Genomic DNA, 17,797 nt, shown 5'->3' on the forward strand with positions numbered 1-17,797 from the left:
TTTATGCGATTTTTTGGCCCCAGGACAATTAAAAACCTATTTTTTCCAATTCGCTGTGGTACGACATAGGCGTGGTGGACTGGCTTACCTAGCTAAAACTGTCACAACTGTTGACTCTGGACTTTGGCAGTTATACACACTGACCTGCCCGATTGGTGTGATGTCCAACTCAAACCATAGCTGTTGTATTGTGATTCATTTGTCAAGCACTGTTTAAGTTAAGACGCTTACAGCATCATCCGTTGGTAAAATTTTCATTATTTTTTTTCCATGACGTTACCCCCTGCATCAATAATATGCTCTTCAAATTTAACGTCGTTCCGAGCATTGGTTCTCTTTCTACGGCGTTTTCAGTCTGGAACTTTAATTATAGACAGCCTGTTCATGTTGCGAAATTGCTCAGGTTTGCATCAAATTTACCTAGAAAATAGCCAAGACTCGTGGCCTAGAAGTACGAGTAGACATCTTCATTAGCTTTTTTCTTAATCTGTGTACTTAGGATGTACTGCCGATTACTTACCTACGTTTTCCATGAAACATTCAGCAAACTCGTCTAGCGTCAATGTGCACTCATTCCACAGGCGGTGGTGATAATAGTAAGATACTACGACATCCTTTGCGTTGCGAGCCACGTAAATTATCTGTAACACATTACAGTAGCAAATTAGATGAACAGAATAAAAAAACCTTGACAAAAAATACTCCTGTGATTTATAACCCTTCAAAGTTGGAAGATTATCAGCAGTACAGTATAATCCAGTATAGGTTGTCGAGAAGGGGCATCGAACGGTTCATTTTTATTTTTCAAATGGTTCAAATGGCTCTAAGCACTATGGAACTTAACATCTGAGGTCATCAGTCGCCTAGAACTTAGAACTACTTAAACCTAACTAACCTAAGGACATCACACGCTGCCATGCCCGAGGCAGGATTCGAACCTGCGACTGCAGCAGCAGCGCGATTCCGGACTGAAGCGCCTAGAACCGCTCGGCCACAGAGACCGGCTCAATTTTTCAAGTAGCGATGCAACGCACATTTCATATATGGGTGTTAGCTACCCTGTATTGTATTAACTTCTATCACATTTCAATACTCTGACCGAGAACAGACAGATTTGTATCAACAACACTACGTTTTGCTTTGTAAGGGGCATCAGTTACTTTTACATGATTCGTGTAACAACTCATTACTCTTTCAACGTTCCACATTTTATTTAAAAAATTCATAAATTGTATGAGTATGTCACCGTGTTTTCAGTGATGATGAACTTACGTACCTGAAAATTTATGATACTTCTCAAAAGTCCGATTTGCAACACCAAAAATAATCGTAAATGTGATGAAAGTCTTTAGACATTGAAAAATGAAAAATACCTGTGAAATTCAGAAGTCTGTTGCTATTTTATAATACACTACTGGCCATTAAAATTGCTACGCCAAGAAGAAATGCAGCTGAGGGACGGGTATTCATCGAACAAATATATTATACTAGAACTGACATGTGATTACATTTTCACGCAATTTGGGTGCATAGATCCTGAGAAATCAGTACCCAGAACAACCACCTCTGGCCGTAATAACGGCCTTGATACGCCTGGGCATTGAATCAAACAGAGCTTGGATAGCGTGTCCATGCAGCTTCAATACGATACCACAGTTCATCAAGAGTAGTGACTGGCGTATTGTGGCGAGCCAGTTGCTAGGCCACCACTGACCAGACGTTTTCAATTGGTGAGAGATCTGCAGAATGTGCTGGCGAGGGCAGCAGTCGAACATTTTCTGTATCCAGAAATGCCCGTACAGCACCTGCAACATGCGGTCGTGCATTATCCTGCTGAAACGTATGGTATCGCAGGGACCGAATGAAGGGTGGAGCCCCGGGTCGTAACATATCTGAAATGTAACGTCCACTGTTCAAAGTGCCGTCAGTGCGAACAAGAGGTGACCGAGACGTGTAACCAATGGCACCCCATACCATCACGCCGGGTGATACGCCAGTATGGTGATCACGAATACACCCTTCCAATGAGCGTTCACTGCGATGTCGCCAAACACGGATGCGACCATCACGGTGCTGTAAACAGAATCTGGATTCATTACCAGTAGGACTAGAACGTGCTTTGCGAATAATGTCCAAACTCGGTTACTATTTGTATGTGTTATCATCATGGTCCCACTAATGACGCCTTTCAACACTGATTCTGGTAAACGCATGCTGTTTGGTCCGTTTCTCAATGCATTATTATTATTATTATTATTATTATTATTATTATTATTATTATTCTATCGATGGGATTGTGGTGACATCGTCTATTACCATTAGGGAACAACGTAATTTGAAGCTGAACATTTCACAATTAGCGGTGTCGGGATGAATCATACAGAACCAAATCTGTCAGAGGGGTGATGTGCGTTATGTGGAACAGTGCTCAGGGCTGACGGCGTATTTATACTGTTAGTGCTGTCCACCAGACAGGGACTAGTTGCGAGAGAAGTATCGCGCCCGTGACAGATTGCAACGTACATGCGTACACGTATCGAATTTTCTCATCATAAACCTCTAAACCAGCGTGACAGACGTATGGCATACACAAACGATGATTATGTGGATATGCTTCCGTTCCTTGGTGCATCTGATAACCAGGCTGGTGTTGCCACTCATGAATATGCCGCTAGATATCCTAATCGACGCCATCCAGATAAAATGTGTTTCGGCGTCTGGAGCTGCGCCTTCGGGTGTTGGTTCTCTCCTTCCACCATCGCGTGACAGAGGTCATCCACGGTCTCGCCATTCTCCAGCTACTGAGGAAGCTATTCTGGAGGTCATATAGGAGGTTTGTCCGGAAAATACGTATAAAAGTTGAATAATGTCTTTATGTTACAAGTTGCAGTCATCGCCAGGTTGGACTACTGCTGTAATCAATCCCATCAACGTTCCGTTCGAGTCAGAGCACTCTGCGTGAAGGTGGGAGTGTGCGACAGCTTGTTGACAGTTACCCTTTATCACCTGCCGTCGGCATGGAGCTCTCTCTGATTGTGGAACAGCGCATCAACATCAAGTTTCTTGCAAAGCTAGGCAAGAATGGCCGTGAGATTTTTGAGTGTTTGAAACAGGTTTACGGAGACAATTCTCTGAAGGAACCAACCGTGAACAAGAGGTTAAGAAGGTTCCGGGATGGCCGAGAAGAAGTGAACGATGACCCTCGCCCAAGACGCCCGTCGACATCGAGTTCCGATGCAAATGTTGAACGAATTCGGGCCTGTGTTCTTAAAGATCGTAGATTGACAGTCAGAATGATTGCTGACGAGCTGTCAATCCCCAAAACAATCGTTCACGAAATCCTGATACAAAAACTTGAAATGAAGAAATTGTGTGCGAAAATCGTACCGAAGCTCTCGACGCCAGAACAGAAAGCAAAGAGGGTTGAGTGCTGTGAGGATTGGTTGGAAGCAGAGGAACGAGGGGACTTTCTCAACCATCACTGGAGACGAGTCCTGCTTTTACAAATTCGACGTGGAGCTCAAATCTCAAAGCGAGGAACGGAAACCAGCAGGAGAACCGAGAACAAAAAAGTCGCGAAAATCAAGGTCCAATGTGAAGAGAATGTTGATTGTTTTCTTTGATTCTAGGGGCTTTGTTCACAAGGAATTTGTCCCTCCCGGCCAGAGAGTGAACGGAAATTTTTACGTTGAAGTTCTGACACGTCTCAGAGCTCGTGTGGCCCGAGTTCGACCGGAGTTGGCAAAAGGGGGCAGGTGGATCCTTCATCACGACAATGCGCCCGCTCACACGTCGCTCGTTGTGGGCGAGTTTTTGGCCCGAAGCTCAATCACCGTGACAGACCATCCGCCTTATTCACCCGATTTAGCCCAGTGTGACTTCTTCATGTTCCCGAAATGCAAAATGGTGCTTCGGGGGCGGCACTTGGGAGATGTGGAAGCCATCAAGGCGGAAACGACACGGCAACTAAACAACATCACAACTGAAGACTTTCAGCAATGTTATCAACAGTGGAAACAGCGTTGGCAGAAGTGTATCGCGTCTCAGGGCGAGTACTTTGAAGGACACCATATTGTAATACCTGAATAATTGTAAAATAAAGTTATTATTCAACTTTTATACGTATTTTCCGGACAAACCTCGTACCAAGAACTTCAGAGAAGTACACGTAGCGTAGCAAGGCAGCTGCGTGTCTCGCAAAGCACGGTCGTTAACGTGCTGCACGAGCATGGACTGCACCCCTATCATTATGCTCCAACGCAACACCTGCATCCTACAGATCGCCATCAGCGGATGCAATTCTCTGAATGATTCCAACACGAAGCCAACGATGACTTTGCGAACAGCGTAATACGGTCGGATGAGGCAGCATTCACTCGTGAGGGTATCTTCAATATAAACAATGCCCACCACTGCTGTGAGGTTAATCTGCATGTCACCCGCGACCGTGGATAGCAAGTTCGATTTGGCATCTACATCTGGGCCGGAATATTGGGCGATAGGCGTTTGGGCCCCTACATGTTGCCTGACTGGTTGACTGTACGAAGGAATCTCGAACTATCTGTCTGATGCACCGGAAGATGTTGCACTACATGTTCGGCAGAGGATATGGTTTCAACATGATGGTGCACCTCCACACTCTGGAATTAATGTGTGACAGTATTCCCATCCCAAAGAAAACAGATGTTGACAGATGTGAAAATTACCGAACTATCAGTTTAATAAGTCACAGCTGCAAAATACTAACGCGAATTCTTTACAGACGAATGGAAAAACTGGTAGAAGCCGACCTCGGGGAAGATCAGTTTGGATTCCGTAGAAATGTTGGAACACGTGAGGCAATACTGGCCCTACGACTTATCTTAGAAGAAAGATTAAGGAACGGCAAACCTACGTTTCTAGCATTTGTAGGCTTAGAGAAAGCTTTTGACAATATTGACTGGAATACTCTCTTTCAAATTCTATAGGTGGCAGGGGTAAAATACAGGGAGCGAAAGGCTATTTACAATTTGTACAGAAACCAGATGGCAGTTATAAGAGTTGAGGGGCATGAAAGGGAAGCAGTGGTTGGGAAGGGAGTGAGACAGGGTTGTAGCCTCTCCCCGATGCTATTCAACCTGTATATTTAGCAAGCAGTAAAGGAAACAAAAGAAAAATTCGGAGTAGGTATTAAAATCCATGGAGAAGAAATAAAAACTTTGAGGTTCGCCGATGACATTGCAATTCTGTCAGAGACAGCAAAGAGAAGAGTAGTTGAACGGAATGGACAGTGTCTTGAAAGGAGGATATAAGATGAACATCAACAAAACCAAAACGAGGATAATGGAATGTAGTCGAATTAAATCGGGTGAGGCTGCGGGAATTAGATTAGGAAATGAGACACTTAAAGTAGTAAAGGAGTTTTGCTATTTGGGGAGCAAAATAACTGATGATGGTCGAAGTAGAGGGGATACAAAATGTAGACTGGCAACGGCAAGGAAAGCGTTTCTGAAGAAGAGAAATTTGTTAACATCGAGTATTGATTTAAGCGTCGGGAAGTCGTTTCTGAAAGTATTTGTATGGAGTGTAGCCATGTATCGAAGTGAAACGTGGACGATAAGTAGTTTAGTCAAAAAGAGAATAGAAGCTTTCGAAATGTGGTGCTACAGAAGAATGCTGAAGATTAGATGGGTAGATCACATAACTAATGAGGAGATATTGAATAGAACTGGGGAGAAGAGTAGTTTGTGGCACAACTTGACTAGAAGAAGGGCTCGGTTGGTGAGGCATCAAGGAATCACCAATTTAGTACTGGAGGGCAGCGTGGAGGGTAATAATCGTAGAGGGAGGCCAAGAGATGAATACACTAAGCAGATCCAGAAGGATGTAGGCCGCAGTAGGTACCGGGAGATGAAGAAGCTTGCACAGGATAGAGTAGCATGGAGAGCTGCATCAAACCAGTCTCAGGACTGAAGACCACAACAACAACAGTAATTGGACAAAACATTTCCAGGGAAATGGCTCAGACGTGGAGGTCAGGACCTAAATTCCCTGGGTTTCTTCCTGTGGGGACACCTGGACGAGCACGTGTACTCTACTCCGCCTTCGAATGTGCAAGAATTGGCAGGGCGTGTTCATGCTGCTCTTGTTACTGTGGACGCCCCTTTGCTGCAAAGGGTCCAGAGCTGTACGATCCGGCGGGTTGCGCAATGTTTGGACGTGTGGGGAGGTCTCTTTGAGCATCTGTTGGTCTGAGGACAACGAATTCCGTTGTGAAGGTCGTGCAGTCATTAATATGGACATTATTATTGTCACTGGTTGCTAATGTACGACATCTGAGCGCTCATATTACATGTAGTATAAATGAGAAGCAAATGTTGTGCTACTGTATTGTGCTATCAGCTTTAACATCTCGAAACTGATATTGATTTTGTAGTTATTCTGTCGTATGACAGGTTATTTGTTTCAATTCTCTACTTCTTATTTGTCTAACCACGTATTTGTTGTGTTCAGCGGTACAAAATGTTCAAAAATGGGTCTGAGCACTATGGGACTTAACTTCTGTGGTCATCAGTCCCCTAGAACTTAGAACTACTTAAACCTAACTAAGGACATCACACACATCCATGCCCGAGGCAGGATTCGAACCTGCGACCGTAGCGGTCAGGTGGTTCCAGACTGTAGCGCCTAGAATCGCTCGGCCACACCGGCCGGCTACAAAATGTAAATTTAGGAGACATGTAACCAAAGAAACGGTGAATATAACAGCAGTAAATGTCAGAATGAAATTAACAAATAAAAAAAGGCGCTCCGACGCAAGATCGAACCCTCGACCTCCTATATGCTAACACAAAAAACTCTGGCTATTGCACCAAGTGTACAGCACAACTAATTTATGCCGACAGAGACAGTTACCATACATGTGGTTAAAGTGCTGCCAGATTGCCACTCTCTAATGTCCTTTTCCTGCCGGATGTACTCGCCAGATGAAATTTTGTGAGCGACATGTTTTTATCGTTGGCCTGTGAGGAGCCGCGCTGCGAAGCACGAGTGCGCGAATTTCGCTTCACAATATATATATATATATATATATATATATATATATATATATATATATATATATATATATATATATATATATATATATGGGAAAATACATGAAAAAACCGAGGCACAAAGGGTATAAGCATGGGCCAAGGAAAGAACAAATCTGAAGTGAAATGTTTAGCCTTCGCGGATGATGTGGCATTGATAACTGAAAACCGAACAGACGCAACAGTTATGCTTGATCTGTTACACGAGATTGCTGAAAAGACTGGGCTAAAAATATCCTATGAAAAAACCGAGTATATAGAACACAAACATAATACAGAAAAGTTTATCAAAACAAACTATGGAAAAATTAAAAGAGTTGATAGATTCAAATACCTGGGGGAGTGGATCCAAACCAATGGATTGGATAACACAACAAATAAAGAAAGAATAAAAAAGTTAGAATTTGCCTATAAATTAACACAAAACTGCTACAATAAGAAATCAATATCCATACAAGCAAAGATTAAACATTATAACTCAGTTGTTAGGACACAAGTAACGTATGGATCAGAGTGCCTAACACTGAATAAGAAAGGCGAATTAAGAGAACTAGAAAAAAAGAGAGAGAAAAATATTAAGAAAAATTCTAGGTCCTGAGAAAAACAAGGTAAATAGGTGGATTAAAAGGAGAAATGAAGACCTATACAAAAATACAGAATAGATCACAGATACAATGAGGAAGGGACGGCAAAAATTTTATGGACATTTAAAAAGAATGGAAGAAACACGGATTACAAAGAAAATTTTTAATTACGTTAGTAAGCTGAAAAAAACTGTAGGATGGATAGAAGCAGTAGAGAAAGACGCCAACAAAATAGGTGTTACAGAAGAAATAATACGTGACAGGAATAACTTTAGGCTACTTATAGAAAACGCAAACTATGAAGAAGATGAGCCAAAACCTCGACCCAAGAGAGTGTGGACAGATGAGCAGAGACGAGCAGTTGGCGAGAAAATGAAGAAGTACTGGGAAGAACGGAAGAGAAAGAAACACCATAAGTCTTAAGTTGTATGCGGTCCATAGCTGGACATATATATATATATATATATATATGTGTGTGTGTGTGTGTGTGTGTGTGTGTGTGTGTGTGTGTGTGTCTGTCTGTGTAATAATCAGAGCAATTGACTTTTTGTTAAGCACCAAATTTGCTTCAAAATATGGTTAGTGTGACTTCAGTGTTGGTATGTTGCACTGTATATTCTTACGCTGCGAGGAAGACTGTTCATGGAACCAGTTTAGTTACAACAAGAATTCATGCTTTAATTCCAGTACTGCAAGTAGTAATTATCTCATTACGTAAGTTTCATGCCGTTTCATACTCTTTGTGTTAGCTGTTGAGCTGTCTCCCAGCACAGTTATTCCAAAATCGACCAACAGACCTAACACAGTATGGGAGCGAGAAGCTGTGAAGTGTAAAAATAATCGATAACGACCGATAATAGTATCGAATCCATGGTTTTCAGGACTGCTGTGCTCATTGGAAAGAGGGCCGATAAATTTGCATCCATGGACCATTTAGACAGCCCTTGTGTGAGTGATGGTGCATCGCTGAACTAGCGTTTACTGGCCGCATGAGGGATCTAAGGGATGTTGAAAGGGATGCGTGTCACGCCGGCGCCTGTGAATCAATAGCTGGCTGTCCCTGTGTAGGAACATTTTTAAAGGGCCCAACAAAGATGCGCAGGTGGTCCCGAGAGCGTTGCTGAGTTGATGGGTCTCAGAGGGACCCTTTGCCACTCTACTCACACATGTGTCAATGACAGACCCCTCTCTCCTCCCCGTCCCATGATTACAGCAAAAAGCACTCCGTCTTCAGGCCACAAGTGACCATCGGTACCATCCGACCGCCGTGTCATCCTCAGATGAGGATGCGGAAAGGAGGGGCATGTGGTCAGCACGCCGCTCTCCCAGACGTTATGATGGTTTTCTGTGACCGGAGCCGCTACTATTCGGTCGAGTAGCTCCTCAATTGGCATCACGAGGCCGGATGCACCTCGAAAAATGGCAACAGCGCATGGCAGCCCGGATGGTCACCCATCCTAGTGCCGGCCACGCCCGGCAGCGCTTAACTTCGGTGATCTGACGGGAACCGGATGATTACAGCAAAGGAGTGATTGAAAAAGGATCGCTGATGAAAAAGCACGAACACGCTTTGCTGCTATGAGTCACATTCAAATTTCATCGGATGGTTTTCAATGGTCCCTATTGGTTCCACCAACATACACGGTATGGGTCACGCGCAGGTGGGCTGTGACCTGTGACATCACCGTGGACCTTTTTGCCACCCCGTGCTGCATTGGAGCTTATAGGTACACGGTGCACAAATCTTTAACTCATATGCACATATGAACCTTATCAGGATCTTCCATGTTTAATGTGTTATTTTTGTTGTAATTATTATTATTAAGCTTTACGTTACACAGTTTTTTTTCTATGGCCGATGATTCGCTAGTGTTGAGCATTCAAAGAACGTCAAATTATTTGACCATCTCAGAGGGCGCTGCTTTTTATTTCTTGGGGAAGAGGCTCACAGGGGCATAGAACACACATACCTACAGTATGGAGAAACCCCTATAATATTATTTTACAGACTTTGACTATTAACAGGTTTTAGTTTCCTATTCTGGAAAGGTATGTTACAACTTTCTCATTTTCTCCGTTTTTGTCTTCTCTCAGTTCACTTACTGCCTTCGCTTTTATTTTTCTTGTTGATAGGTTTCATTGTGAATAAAGTGCATGTCTTTACGAAACACATGACAGCAAAGTCCTGACATAAGACAGAGCTTTATAATATTTTTTTTTTTTGTGTGTGTCATGAGCCTTCTGAGTGGTTTGATGCGGTCAGCCGCGAATTCCTCTCCTGTGCCAACCTCTTCATCTCAGAGTAGCACTTGCAAACTACTTCCTCAATTATTTCCTGGATGTATTCCAATCTCTGTCTGGCGTGAGGTCGGTCTCTTGTCGGCGCGTTCGGTGCGGCCCTGCCCGTTGCCGGCGCGCCGTAAGGCACGGAGGCTCGCGCTGGGGCGTATCGCTTCCAGTCGGGCGTGCCGCGGCAGTCCTCACAGGGGAAGTGATGCGTCTCTCATAGTCTCTCCTTCCCAAGTGGCTCTTTCCGCCTTCCCGTGGTGCCAGACGTCAAGCTCGGCATTCTGCCTTGCGTCAAAAGGGAGAGCTGCGACCCAACCCGATGCGAAAGCGAAGGGTGCGTGGCACAGGGGGAGCTGTGTCAAGGGACCGAACACCAGTCCCTTTCTGTTCGCAGGGTACAGACCAGCAGGTGCTCTGCATGCCGGCGATCTCGTTTGTCGGCGGGGATCGCGGCGCGAGTCGGCAAGGGTGCTTCGCCGCGCCCCTGGGTAACCGGGGTGTGTTCTGCCAAACGCAGGAGGTGGTGACATCGCCTGGGCCAGGTTAGATGGGTCCAGACCGCCGAACGTCTGGGGGACCGGCCCGCCACCTGAGTTGGAGTGGGTCCTTGGCCTTCAGGTGGAAGCTCGGGCAAGTAGGCGGCGAAGGGCGAGGGGTGCATCCGCCTCTCCGGAGTGCGGGGTGCAGTTGCCGAGCAGCGTCGCGTGAAATCGCCGATCACGGAGTCACCGAGGGGGACCAGTGTACTGGCGACGGTGCGCTGAACCCGGCAGTCTGCCGCCCTTGACCTAGGGGGGCGAGGTCGGTGGGCGAGCTGCAGAAGTCCCCCCCCCCCCCCCCCCATGCCAGAGGAGCCGGTCCGTGGTAAGAGACGGGCTCCCACCTCCTTTTTATCACTCGTACAAAATGGCGACAGCTGAGACGAGTGATACTAGTGCGCTTTCGAGAGCTTCTCTTGCGCCTGATCCCTCTCCACAGGACGAGGTGGGAGACAGGCAGACGAGGATTACTCAGTGATGAAGAGGCACGCTAAAATTACGCTGGTCCGGGAGCAAAGCATAAAAAATGGGAAAATAAGCCAGGCAGCAATCTCGTAAATAAAAAATGAATTGGCTGCATGTGCAATTGCTCTGTAAAAGACAAAATAAAGATTAAGCGAGTCAAACCAAGCCGAAACTCGGTGATTGTAGAAGTAGCGTCTGAGGAGGACAAAAACAAGCTGCTTGAGAACCCGAAATTAAACGCAGTTGTAAAGTGTGAACCACCAAAAAAGAGGAAGGCCTTAGTCATACTGTACGATGTTCCTACAGTAATGACAAACGAGGAACTATGTGAAGCAATTAGAAAGCAAAACTTTGAGAGCATGAATGAAAATAATTTTAAAAACAGTTTCAAATTGAGATTTAAGACGGGTCCTCGGGACCGTGATGGGCAGACTATACGTGGGATTCCACGCAATAAACACTAGAGACCACATTGTGGTACCTCGTTGTCACAATTGCGGCGACTTCGACCACATTCTGAGGCACTGCACCAGGGGGTCGGCCTGCTCCAAGTGTGGTGATAGTGGTCACACCCGAAAAGATTGTAAGGCCACAGGCGTCTGCATCCCCTGCAAAAGTCGTGGCAAAAAGTCTTGTGGAGCCACAGGACGGAACTGCTCTACCTACAGGATGCCCGAACATAGACTAATATCACGAAATGATTATGGTTGAAAACGGCATACCCAGCAGGATGCCAAAACATAAATCCCCGAGCAAAAGGAGGAGGGATGCTATGAGAGCAAGAAGATTCAGGAAATTCCTGAAGTCGCTTTCCAGCGCTGACGCACCAACAGTCGACAAATCAATACAAACAGAGTCCCCCACTAGGGACATTGGCATTCAAACTGAGCTCCCCTTAGTGGTCAGAGCACCCTCCTCCCAATGCCTGGACACGTTGCCGACTAAAGAGCCAGAACAGCAAGAGCATCCTGTGGTAGCGACAGATAAAGCTGCAAAACCTCTTCAAGAAAACAAGGTAACAAGCTCCACCGCCAACTCCGTCACACAAGACACCCCGGTGGTCAGGTTGCCACCCGTAGATTCGGTGAGGGTGTACCCGAATCTCGAGTACACCATGCAACTAGCTAGGCTGGAGCAGCCGACTACCCTGACCACTGCCTTACGACATGTGGTCCGAGTAGGACATGAGAACGGACGGAGGGTAACCTTCTCGGTGATGGAGGCTGTGGACAGAATACAATTAAAGTCAGTGAACCTCCCCACTGACTTCGGAGCACTGCGCGACCTACTCAAAAAGGTTTCTGAAAGACGAGGAGAAAAATTTGACCTGGTTGAAATCTATCATCAATCAGTGATGGCAAACGGACGACTAGCATATGATTGGGAAAAAACCTGGCCACGTGATCACATACACACCTACTTTCCATGACGACCAAAATAACAATAGGACAACTCAATACTCACAACAGTCGACTAGTAATGCAGGAGCTCCGTAAGGAAGTGGTGGAAAAGAGACTGGACATACTCTGTTTACAGGAGCCGTACTCTCTGGCTGGAAAAGTTGCGTTCACTGCCGCAACATGGCAAACCGTCAGCAGTGCGGATACCCCCTGAGCGGCCATCCTGGTAACAAACACCGCACTGCGCGTAACACCTCTGTCACAGTACTCCAATAGTCACTGCAACGTCGTGGAGATACAATCTCCTGCTGGAATTGTAATTACCATTAACACGTACTTCCAGTACAGACAGAATCGAACAGCACATAGACCATCTAGTGAGTGTGGCCACGCCGTTGCGGGGACGCAAAATCATCGCAACTGCTGACATAAACGCCAAATCCCCCCTATGGTACAGTGGCACAAGGGATGAAAATGGTGCTAAAGCAGAAGAAATGATTATGGCTCTTCAACTAGTGGTGGCAAACAGACCAGGCAATCCCCCCACCTACGTGGCCGGAGGGGATCAGGGTACAAACATTGATGTGACGTTGGTCACGCCAAACGCAGTAAATATGCTCCAAGAGTGGAGAGTGGTAGACAACGCCACCACTAGTGATCACAATTTAATTACTTTTACTGTAGGAGGTAGAGAGTGCCACTGGGCCATGGGGTGGGAGGTGCACAGGAGCTTTAGGAAAACAGATTGGGAACGCCTAGCCAGAGAGTGCGACATTCCTCCATTACCAGAAGGGGACGCACGACAGGACTTTAACGTGGACGACAGAGCCGAGGGGCTGGTACGCGCAACAACAAGGGCGATTAAGGCGGCCGTACCAACCAGGAGGAGGGCCATGGCGGCCACACCGTCACCATGGTCAGCCGAGCTACAAGAACTGCGTCTGTCTGTCAGAAGACTGAGAAAGCACTGCCAGCGCAGTGTCGTCTGGTGGCTGCAGTTATACTGGGAGGCAAAAGGCAACTTCCAAAAAGAGCTACAGAAGACCAGAATAAAAAGTTGGGAAACTTTTGTAACCAACCAGCTGGTCCTCGACCCTTGGGGTGTACCATATAGATTGGTGAGGGAGGAGATCCGCTCCCCAACAATGATATCAACGATCAGGCATGGGGACGGGATGACGGAATCCTGGCAGGAAACTGCCAAGGTCCTCCTCTGGTCCCTGTTGCCTGATGATGACAGGAATGACAACACTGAAGAGCAGCGTCAATTACGGAATGAAGACCTTGTTAGGTATGAAAATGATGAAGCGCTCCTCCCCTTCTCTGAGGAGGAGGTTGCCGCTCTCATCAAGTCTCTAAAGAAAGGAAAAGCCCCCGGGCGAGACGGCATTGTGGCGGAGGTGGTGCAGTTCTTAGCCCCACAGCTAGTTGCACCGCTCACACATCTCTTCAACGAATGCCTCAGGCGGGGCAGATTTCCAAAAATATGGAAAGTCGCAAATGTGGTGATCATTGAGAAGGACCCTGAGAAGGACCCTGCTGAGGCCAAATCCTACAGGCCCACCTGTCTGCTGGATGGCTTTGGCAAACTTCTCGAAAAAATTATTAGCTGACAGACTGACTGCACACCGCATGCTGCATAGGATGAGCAACAGGCAATTCGGTTTCAGGCCAGGGCGATCGGCATCTGATGCAATCGCCTTGGCGGCCGAGGTCTGCAGCTCAGCCCCGTGTAAGTATGTTGTTGGCATCATGGTGGATATCAGTGGCGCCTTTGACAACCTGTGGTGGTCTTCACTTTTCTCCTGCCTTCGGGAGAAAGAGTGCCCAGGGCTGCTATATGGGTGTCTGAGGAGCTATTGTGAGGATCGGGAGGTGTGGCTATCATCCCCTAGCGGGAAGGTCGGGAAAACTATCACCAAGGGTTGCCCCCAGGGCTCTGTGTTGGGTCCCCTTTTCTGGGACATCCACATGGAGCCTCTTCTGGACAGCCTGCAACAGAGCGAAGAGGTGCTAGAGGTGAAAGCCTACGCTGATGACCTCCTCCTGCTGGTCGGCGGCCGAAGTCGCGAGGACATAGAACCGAAAATAGAGAGAGCAATAGACAAACTACAACTATGGTGCCGCAACACCAAGATGACTATCTCACCAACCAAGTCGACTTATCTATTACTCAAAGGACGGCTAATGGGGAATCCGACCGTGAGAATTGACGGTACGCCGGTTCTTCGGAGACGAGAAACGCGCTACTTGGGAATCATCATCGATGAAAGGTGGAACTGCAAGGCACATTGAAACCGTAACCCAGAAAGCATTACAACTAGTAAATAACCGGATTTCCATCGGACGTAGATTTCACCTTCCGCCTCATCTAATTAAGCTTTTTCATAATAGTATACTGACGTCAATAGTGGGTTACGGCTCGGGAGTCTGGGCTCACAGGCTCACGAAGGTGGTGCCCGCCGTGACGGTGAGAAGAGTACAAAGGAACATGTTACTAAGGTCCGTGGGAGCATACAGAACATCTCCGGGAGGAGCCCTGTTCATCATAATGGGGCTCTGGTTGGTTGGTTGTTTGGGGAAGGAGACCAGACAGCGTGGTCATCGGTCTCATCGGTTTAGGGAAGGAAGTCGGCCGTGCCCTTTCAGAGGAACCATCCCGACATTTGCCTGGAGTGATTTAGGAAAATCACGGAAAACCTAAATCAAGATGGCCGGACGCGGGATTGAACCGTCGTCCTCCCGAATGCGAGTCCAGTGTCTAACCACTGCGCCACCTCGCTCGGTAATGGGGCTCTGTCCCCTGGATATAAAGATAAGGGAACAGGCCGCATGGTACTGGGCCGAGAAAGATAATATCACAAAAGTAGAGGAAATTGTGGGGGCACCAGTCAGGGAAAAAGGGGAGATAAGGGGAAGGGGTGAAGATCTATGGCAGGAGTTATGGGAGTCAGATGAAGCTGGTAGAAGAACCTTTCAGTTCCTACCAGATGTTAAGGAAAGAACGAAAATGAAATACTTCGAGCCAACTCGGGTATTGTTCGACTCTCTCACTGGTCATGGCCCCTATCCGACTTATCTATGCCGGTTTGGGAAAAGGGCGACGCCCGCGTGTGACTGTGGCGCATCGGAGGGCACTCCTGACCATGTGGTTTACGAGTGCCCCCTTTTCGATGATGTAGCAGACGCACTAAGACGACAACTACCAAGTACAGACACTTATGACCTACTAAGACAAGAGGAGACCTTTCAGAGACTGAACACGCTAGCCAACGAGGTATCACAAAAAGTATTAACAACTTTTCTGAGAGACCATCGTGACTAGATAACTAGAAATCACCGATTGCGACCACCACCCCAATCCCGTACCGCCTGTTCGTGGATAGGTCGACTTACAGTTGGTTCAAATGGCTCTGAGCACTATGGGACTCAACTGCTGAGGTCATTAGTCCCCTAGAACTTAGAACCAGTTAAACCTAACTAACCTAAGGACATCACACACATCCATGCCCGAGGCAGGATTGAAACCTGCGACCGTAGCGGTCACGCGGTTCCAGGCTTAAGCGCCTAGAACCGCTCGGCCACACCGGCCGGCCTTACAGTTGGAATCCGCCACGTGCAGGACTAGTGGGACTGGGGTGATCCTCATCACGAACTGAAACTATGACGTAGAATAGGTAGTAGATTCAGTTAAATAGAATAGGATAGTAAGTTAGGAACCTGCAGCGATAAATAACTTCTTGCCTGCCCTGTGCCAGGGGCATGCTCATAGGGATTAGCTCTGTGAGCCAGGCACCCAAGTAGGTTTATATTATTAACACTGGCACAAATGTAACGCTGCAGGCAGTCAATACTAGCTGTTCGTAGATACTAGAAATTTTGCTAACACTAGTAAAATTAGAAGTAGTCTGCCTAGTAATAAATATAGTACTATCTGTAGTCAAGTAGAATGCAGAAGCTGCTATTGTAACACTAAGAAATATAGGACCCACTAATCATTAAGGTGGTGGGTCATTTTGTATAATTATTATTATGAAAATAAAGAATTTTTTTTTAAGAAACGAAAAAAAAATCTCTGTCGTCCTCTACAGCTTTTGCCCTCTGCAGCTCCCTCTAGTACCATGGAAGTCATTCCCTCATGTCTTAGCAGATGTCCTCGAGCCGTGTGTATTTCCATCTTTCCACGGCTCGATTCCTGAGCGTCGTGTGGAGCCAATATTTTTGGTAATCGACAGTGTTCGGGCGCGATCGGGCTCTAGCATCTCGTTGCTGTCTTTTCTTGCTTCGTTTCTATTTCGTTTTTCCGCGGTTGTTCAGGGTTGGTCTTTTATGAAGCTCTTTCGTTGAACTCCCGCCCGTAGTGTACCCACTATCGATTGCGAGTTCTGACTTTGGTGTACTTAGAAACCGTAGGTTGGTAACACGACCGACTCACGTGTTTACTGCAGCAGACTCCTTGGCCTGTACTATTTATAGGCGAGCGCGGTCACGCTGGAGGGGGATCGCCGGAGATCATCGCCATCAGTGTCTAGTGTGTGCCGTCGTGTTTAGTGTTCAGTGTCCCCCGTCACGCTCCCTCGTTCACCAGTGCCATCGTCATCTTCAGAGTTTGTGCGTCGTCTCATCAGTTAGCAGTGTGGATTATCGACGGGTGTGAACGGCTCCGTGTTTGTCTCTATGTGTCTCCTGTTTTATTGCCCACATTCTGTAACTTATGTGACTTCTCCTGTTTTCTCTGCTTGTATATTCTATGGCTGAAGAGCAGCGTAATGTGCTGCTGACAGCCTGCCTGTTGTACAGGCTTTAAAATAACAATAAAGTAAAAAAAAAACACGCTGGAGGAGGTTGTCGCGCAGTGGCCTTCGTATCAGCTCTGGTGGTGACGTTGACATCCTGCCTTCCGCGTACGGGTGTTGTTATCGAACCCGCACTTCTAAACGTGGAGGAACGTCGACCTGGTTGAGGCCCCTCTGTCCGCTGCGCCTGCGTCGACGAAGGCAAACAAACAGTAACCATCATGAGGCGGTGGAGCCGCCGTTCGGCGAGGGTTTGAGTCCGGGAGGGACGGCTCAGAGTTGTGCACAGCAGTCCCGGACAAACGATGGAGTGCGCCGAGGGAAAGCAGAAAAGAAGTTAAGTGTGAATGTTTCAAGTTGATCGTCCTTTGGGACTGAGTTCATCCAGTCGTCTTTCCCGCCTTGTGGCCACCGCTGTGGCAATCCTCTGTTCTGTTCACTGGTGCAATTCTGACAGTGCAGATTCCTCCACGCATCGTTGCTAACCGGTGTAGTGGTGTATTTTTGTGGTTATTTGTGTACGTTTACACTTCTATGTTTTGGTAGTTCACCCTCCCGCTTTGTGGTTGCAGAATTTCGGGTGGGGAGTTAGTTCCTTGTCTCCCAAGATCTAGTGGTGTCTTAAGGTTAATTCTAGTTCAGTCTAGTGTT

The 17,797-nt window shown here is 46.8% G+C and overlaps 1 protein-coding gene across 1 annotated transcript in view; it reads right to left on the reverse strand.

Moving 5' to 3' along the window:
• LOC124551352 (luciferin sulfotransferase-like) overlaps window positions 1-17,797 on the reverse strand; it is a 100,444-nt gene that overhangs the window by 14,588 nt on the left and 68,059 nt on the right. The window contains exon 5 of the mRNA XM_047126383.1: window positions 521-641. Within this exon, the coding sequence (XP_046982339.1) occupies window positions 521-641 (121 nt within the window). The remainder of the gene's footprint in view (window positions 1-520; window positions 642-17,797) is intronic.

Source organism: Schistocerca americana, chromosome 9 (assembly GCF_021461395.2).
Source record: "Schistocerca americana isolate TAMUIC-IGC-003095 chromosome 9, iqSchAmer2.1, whole genome shotgun sequence".
Classification (NCBI taxonomy): Eukaryota; Metazoa; Arthropoda; class Insecta; order Orthoptera; family Acrididae; genus Schistocerca; species Schistocerca americana.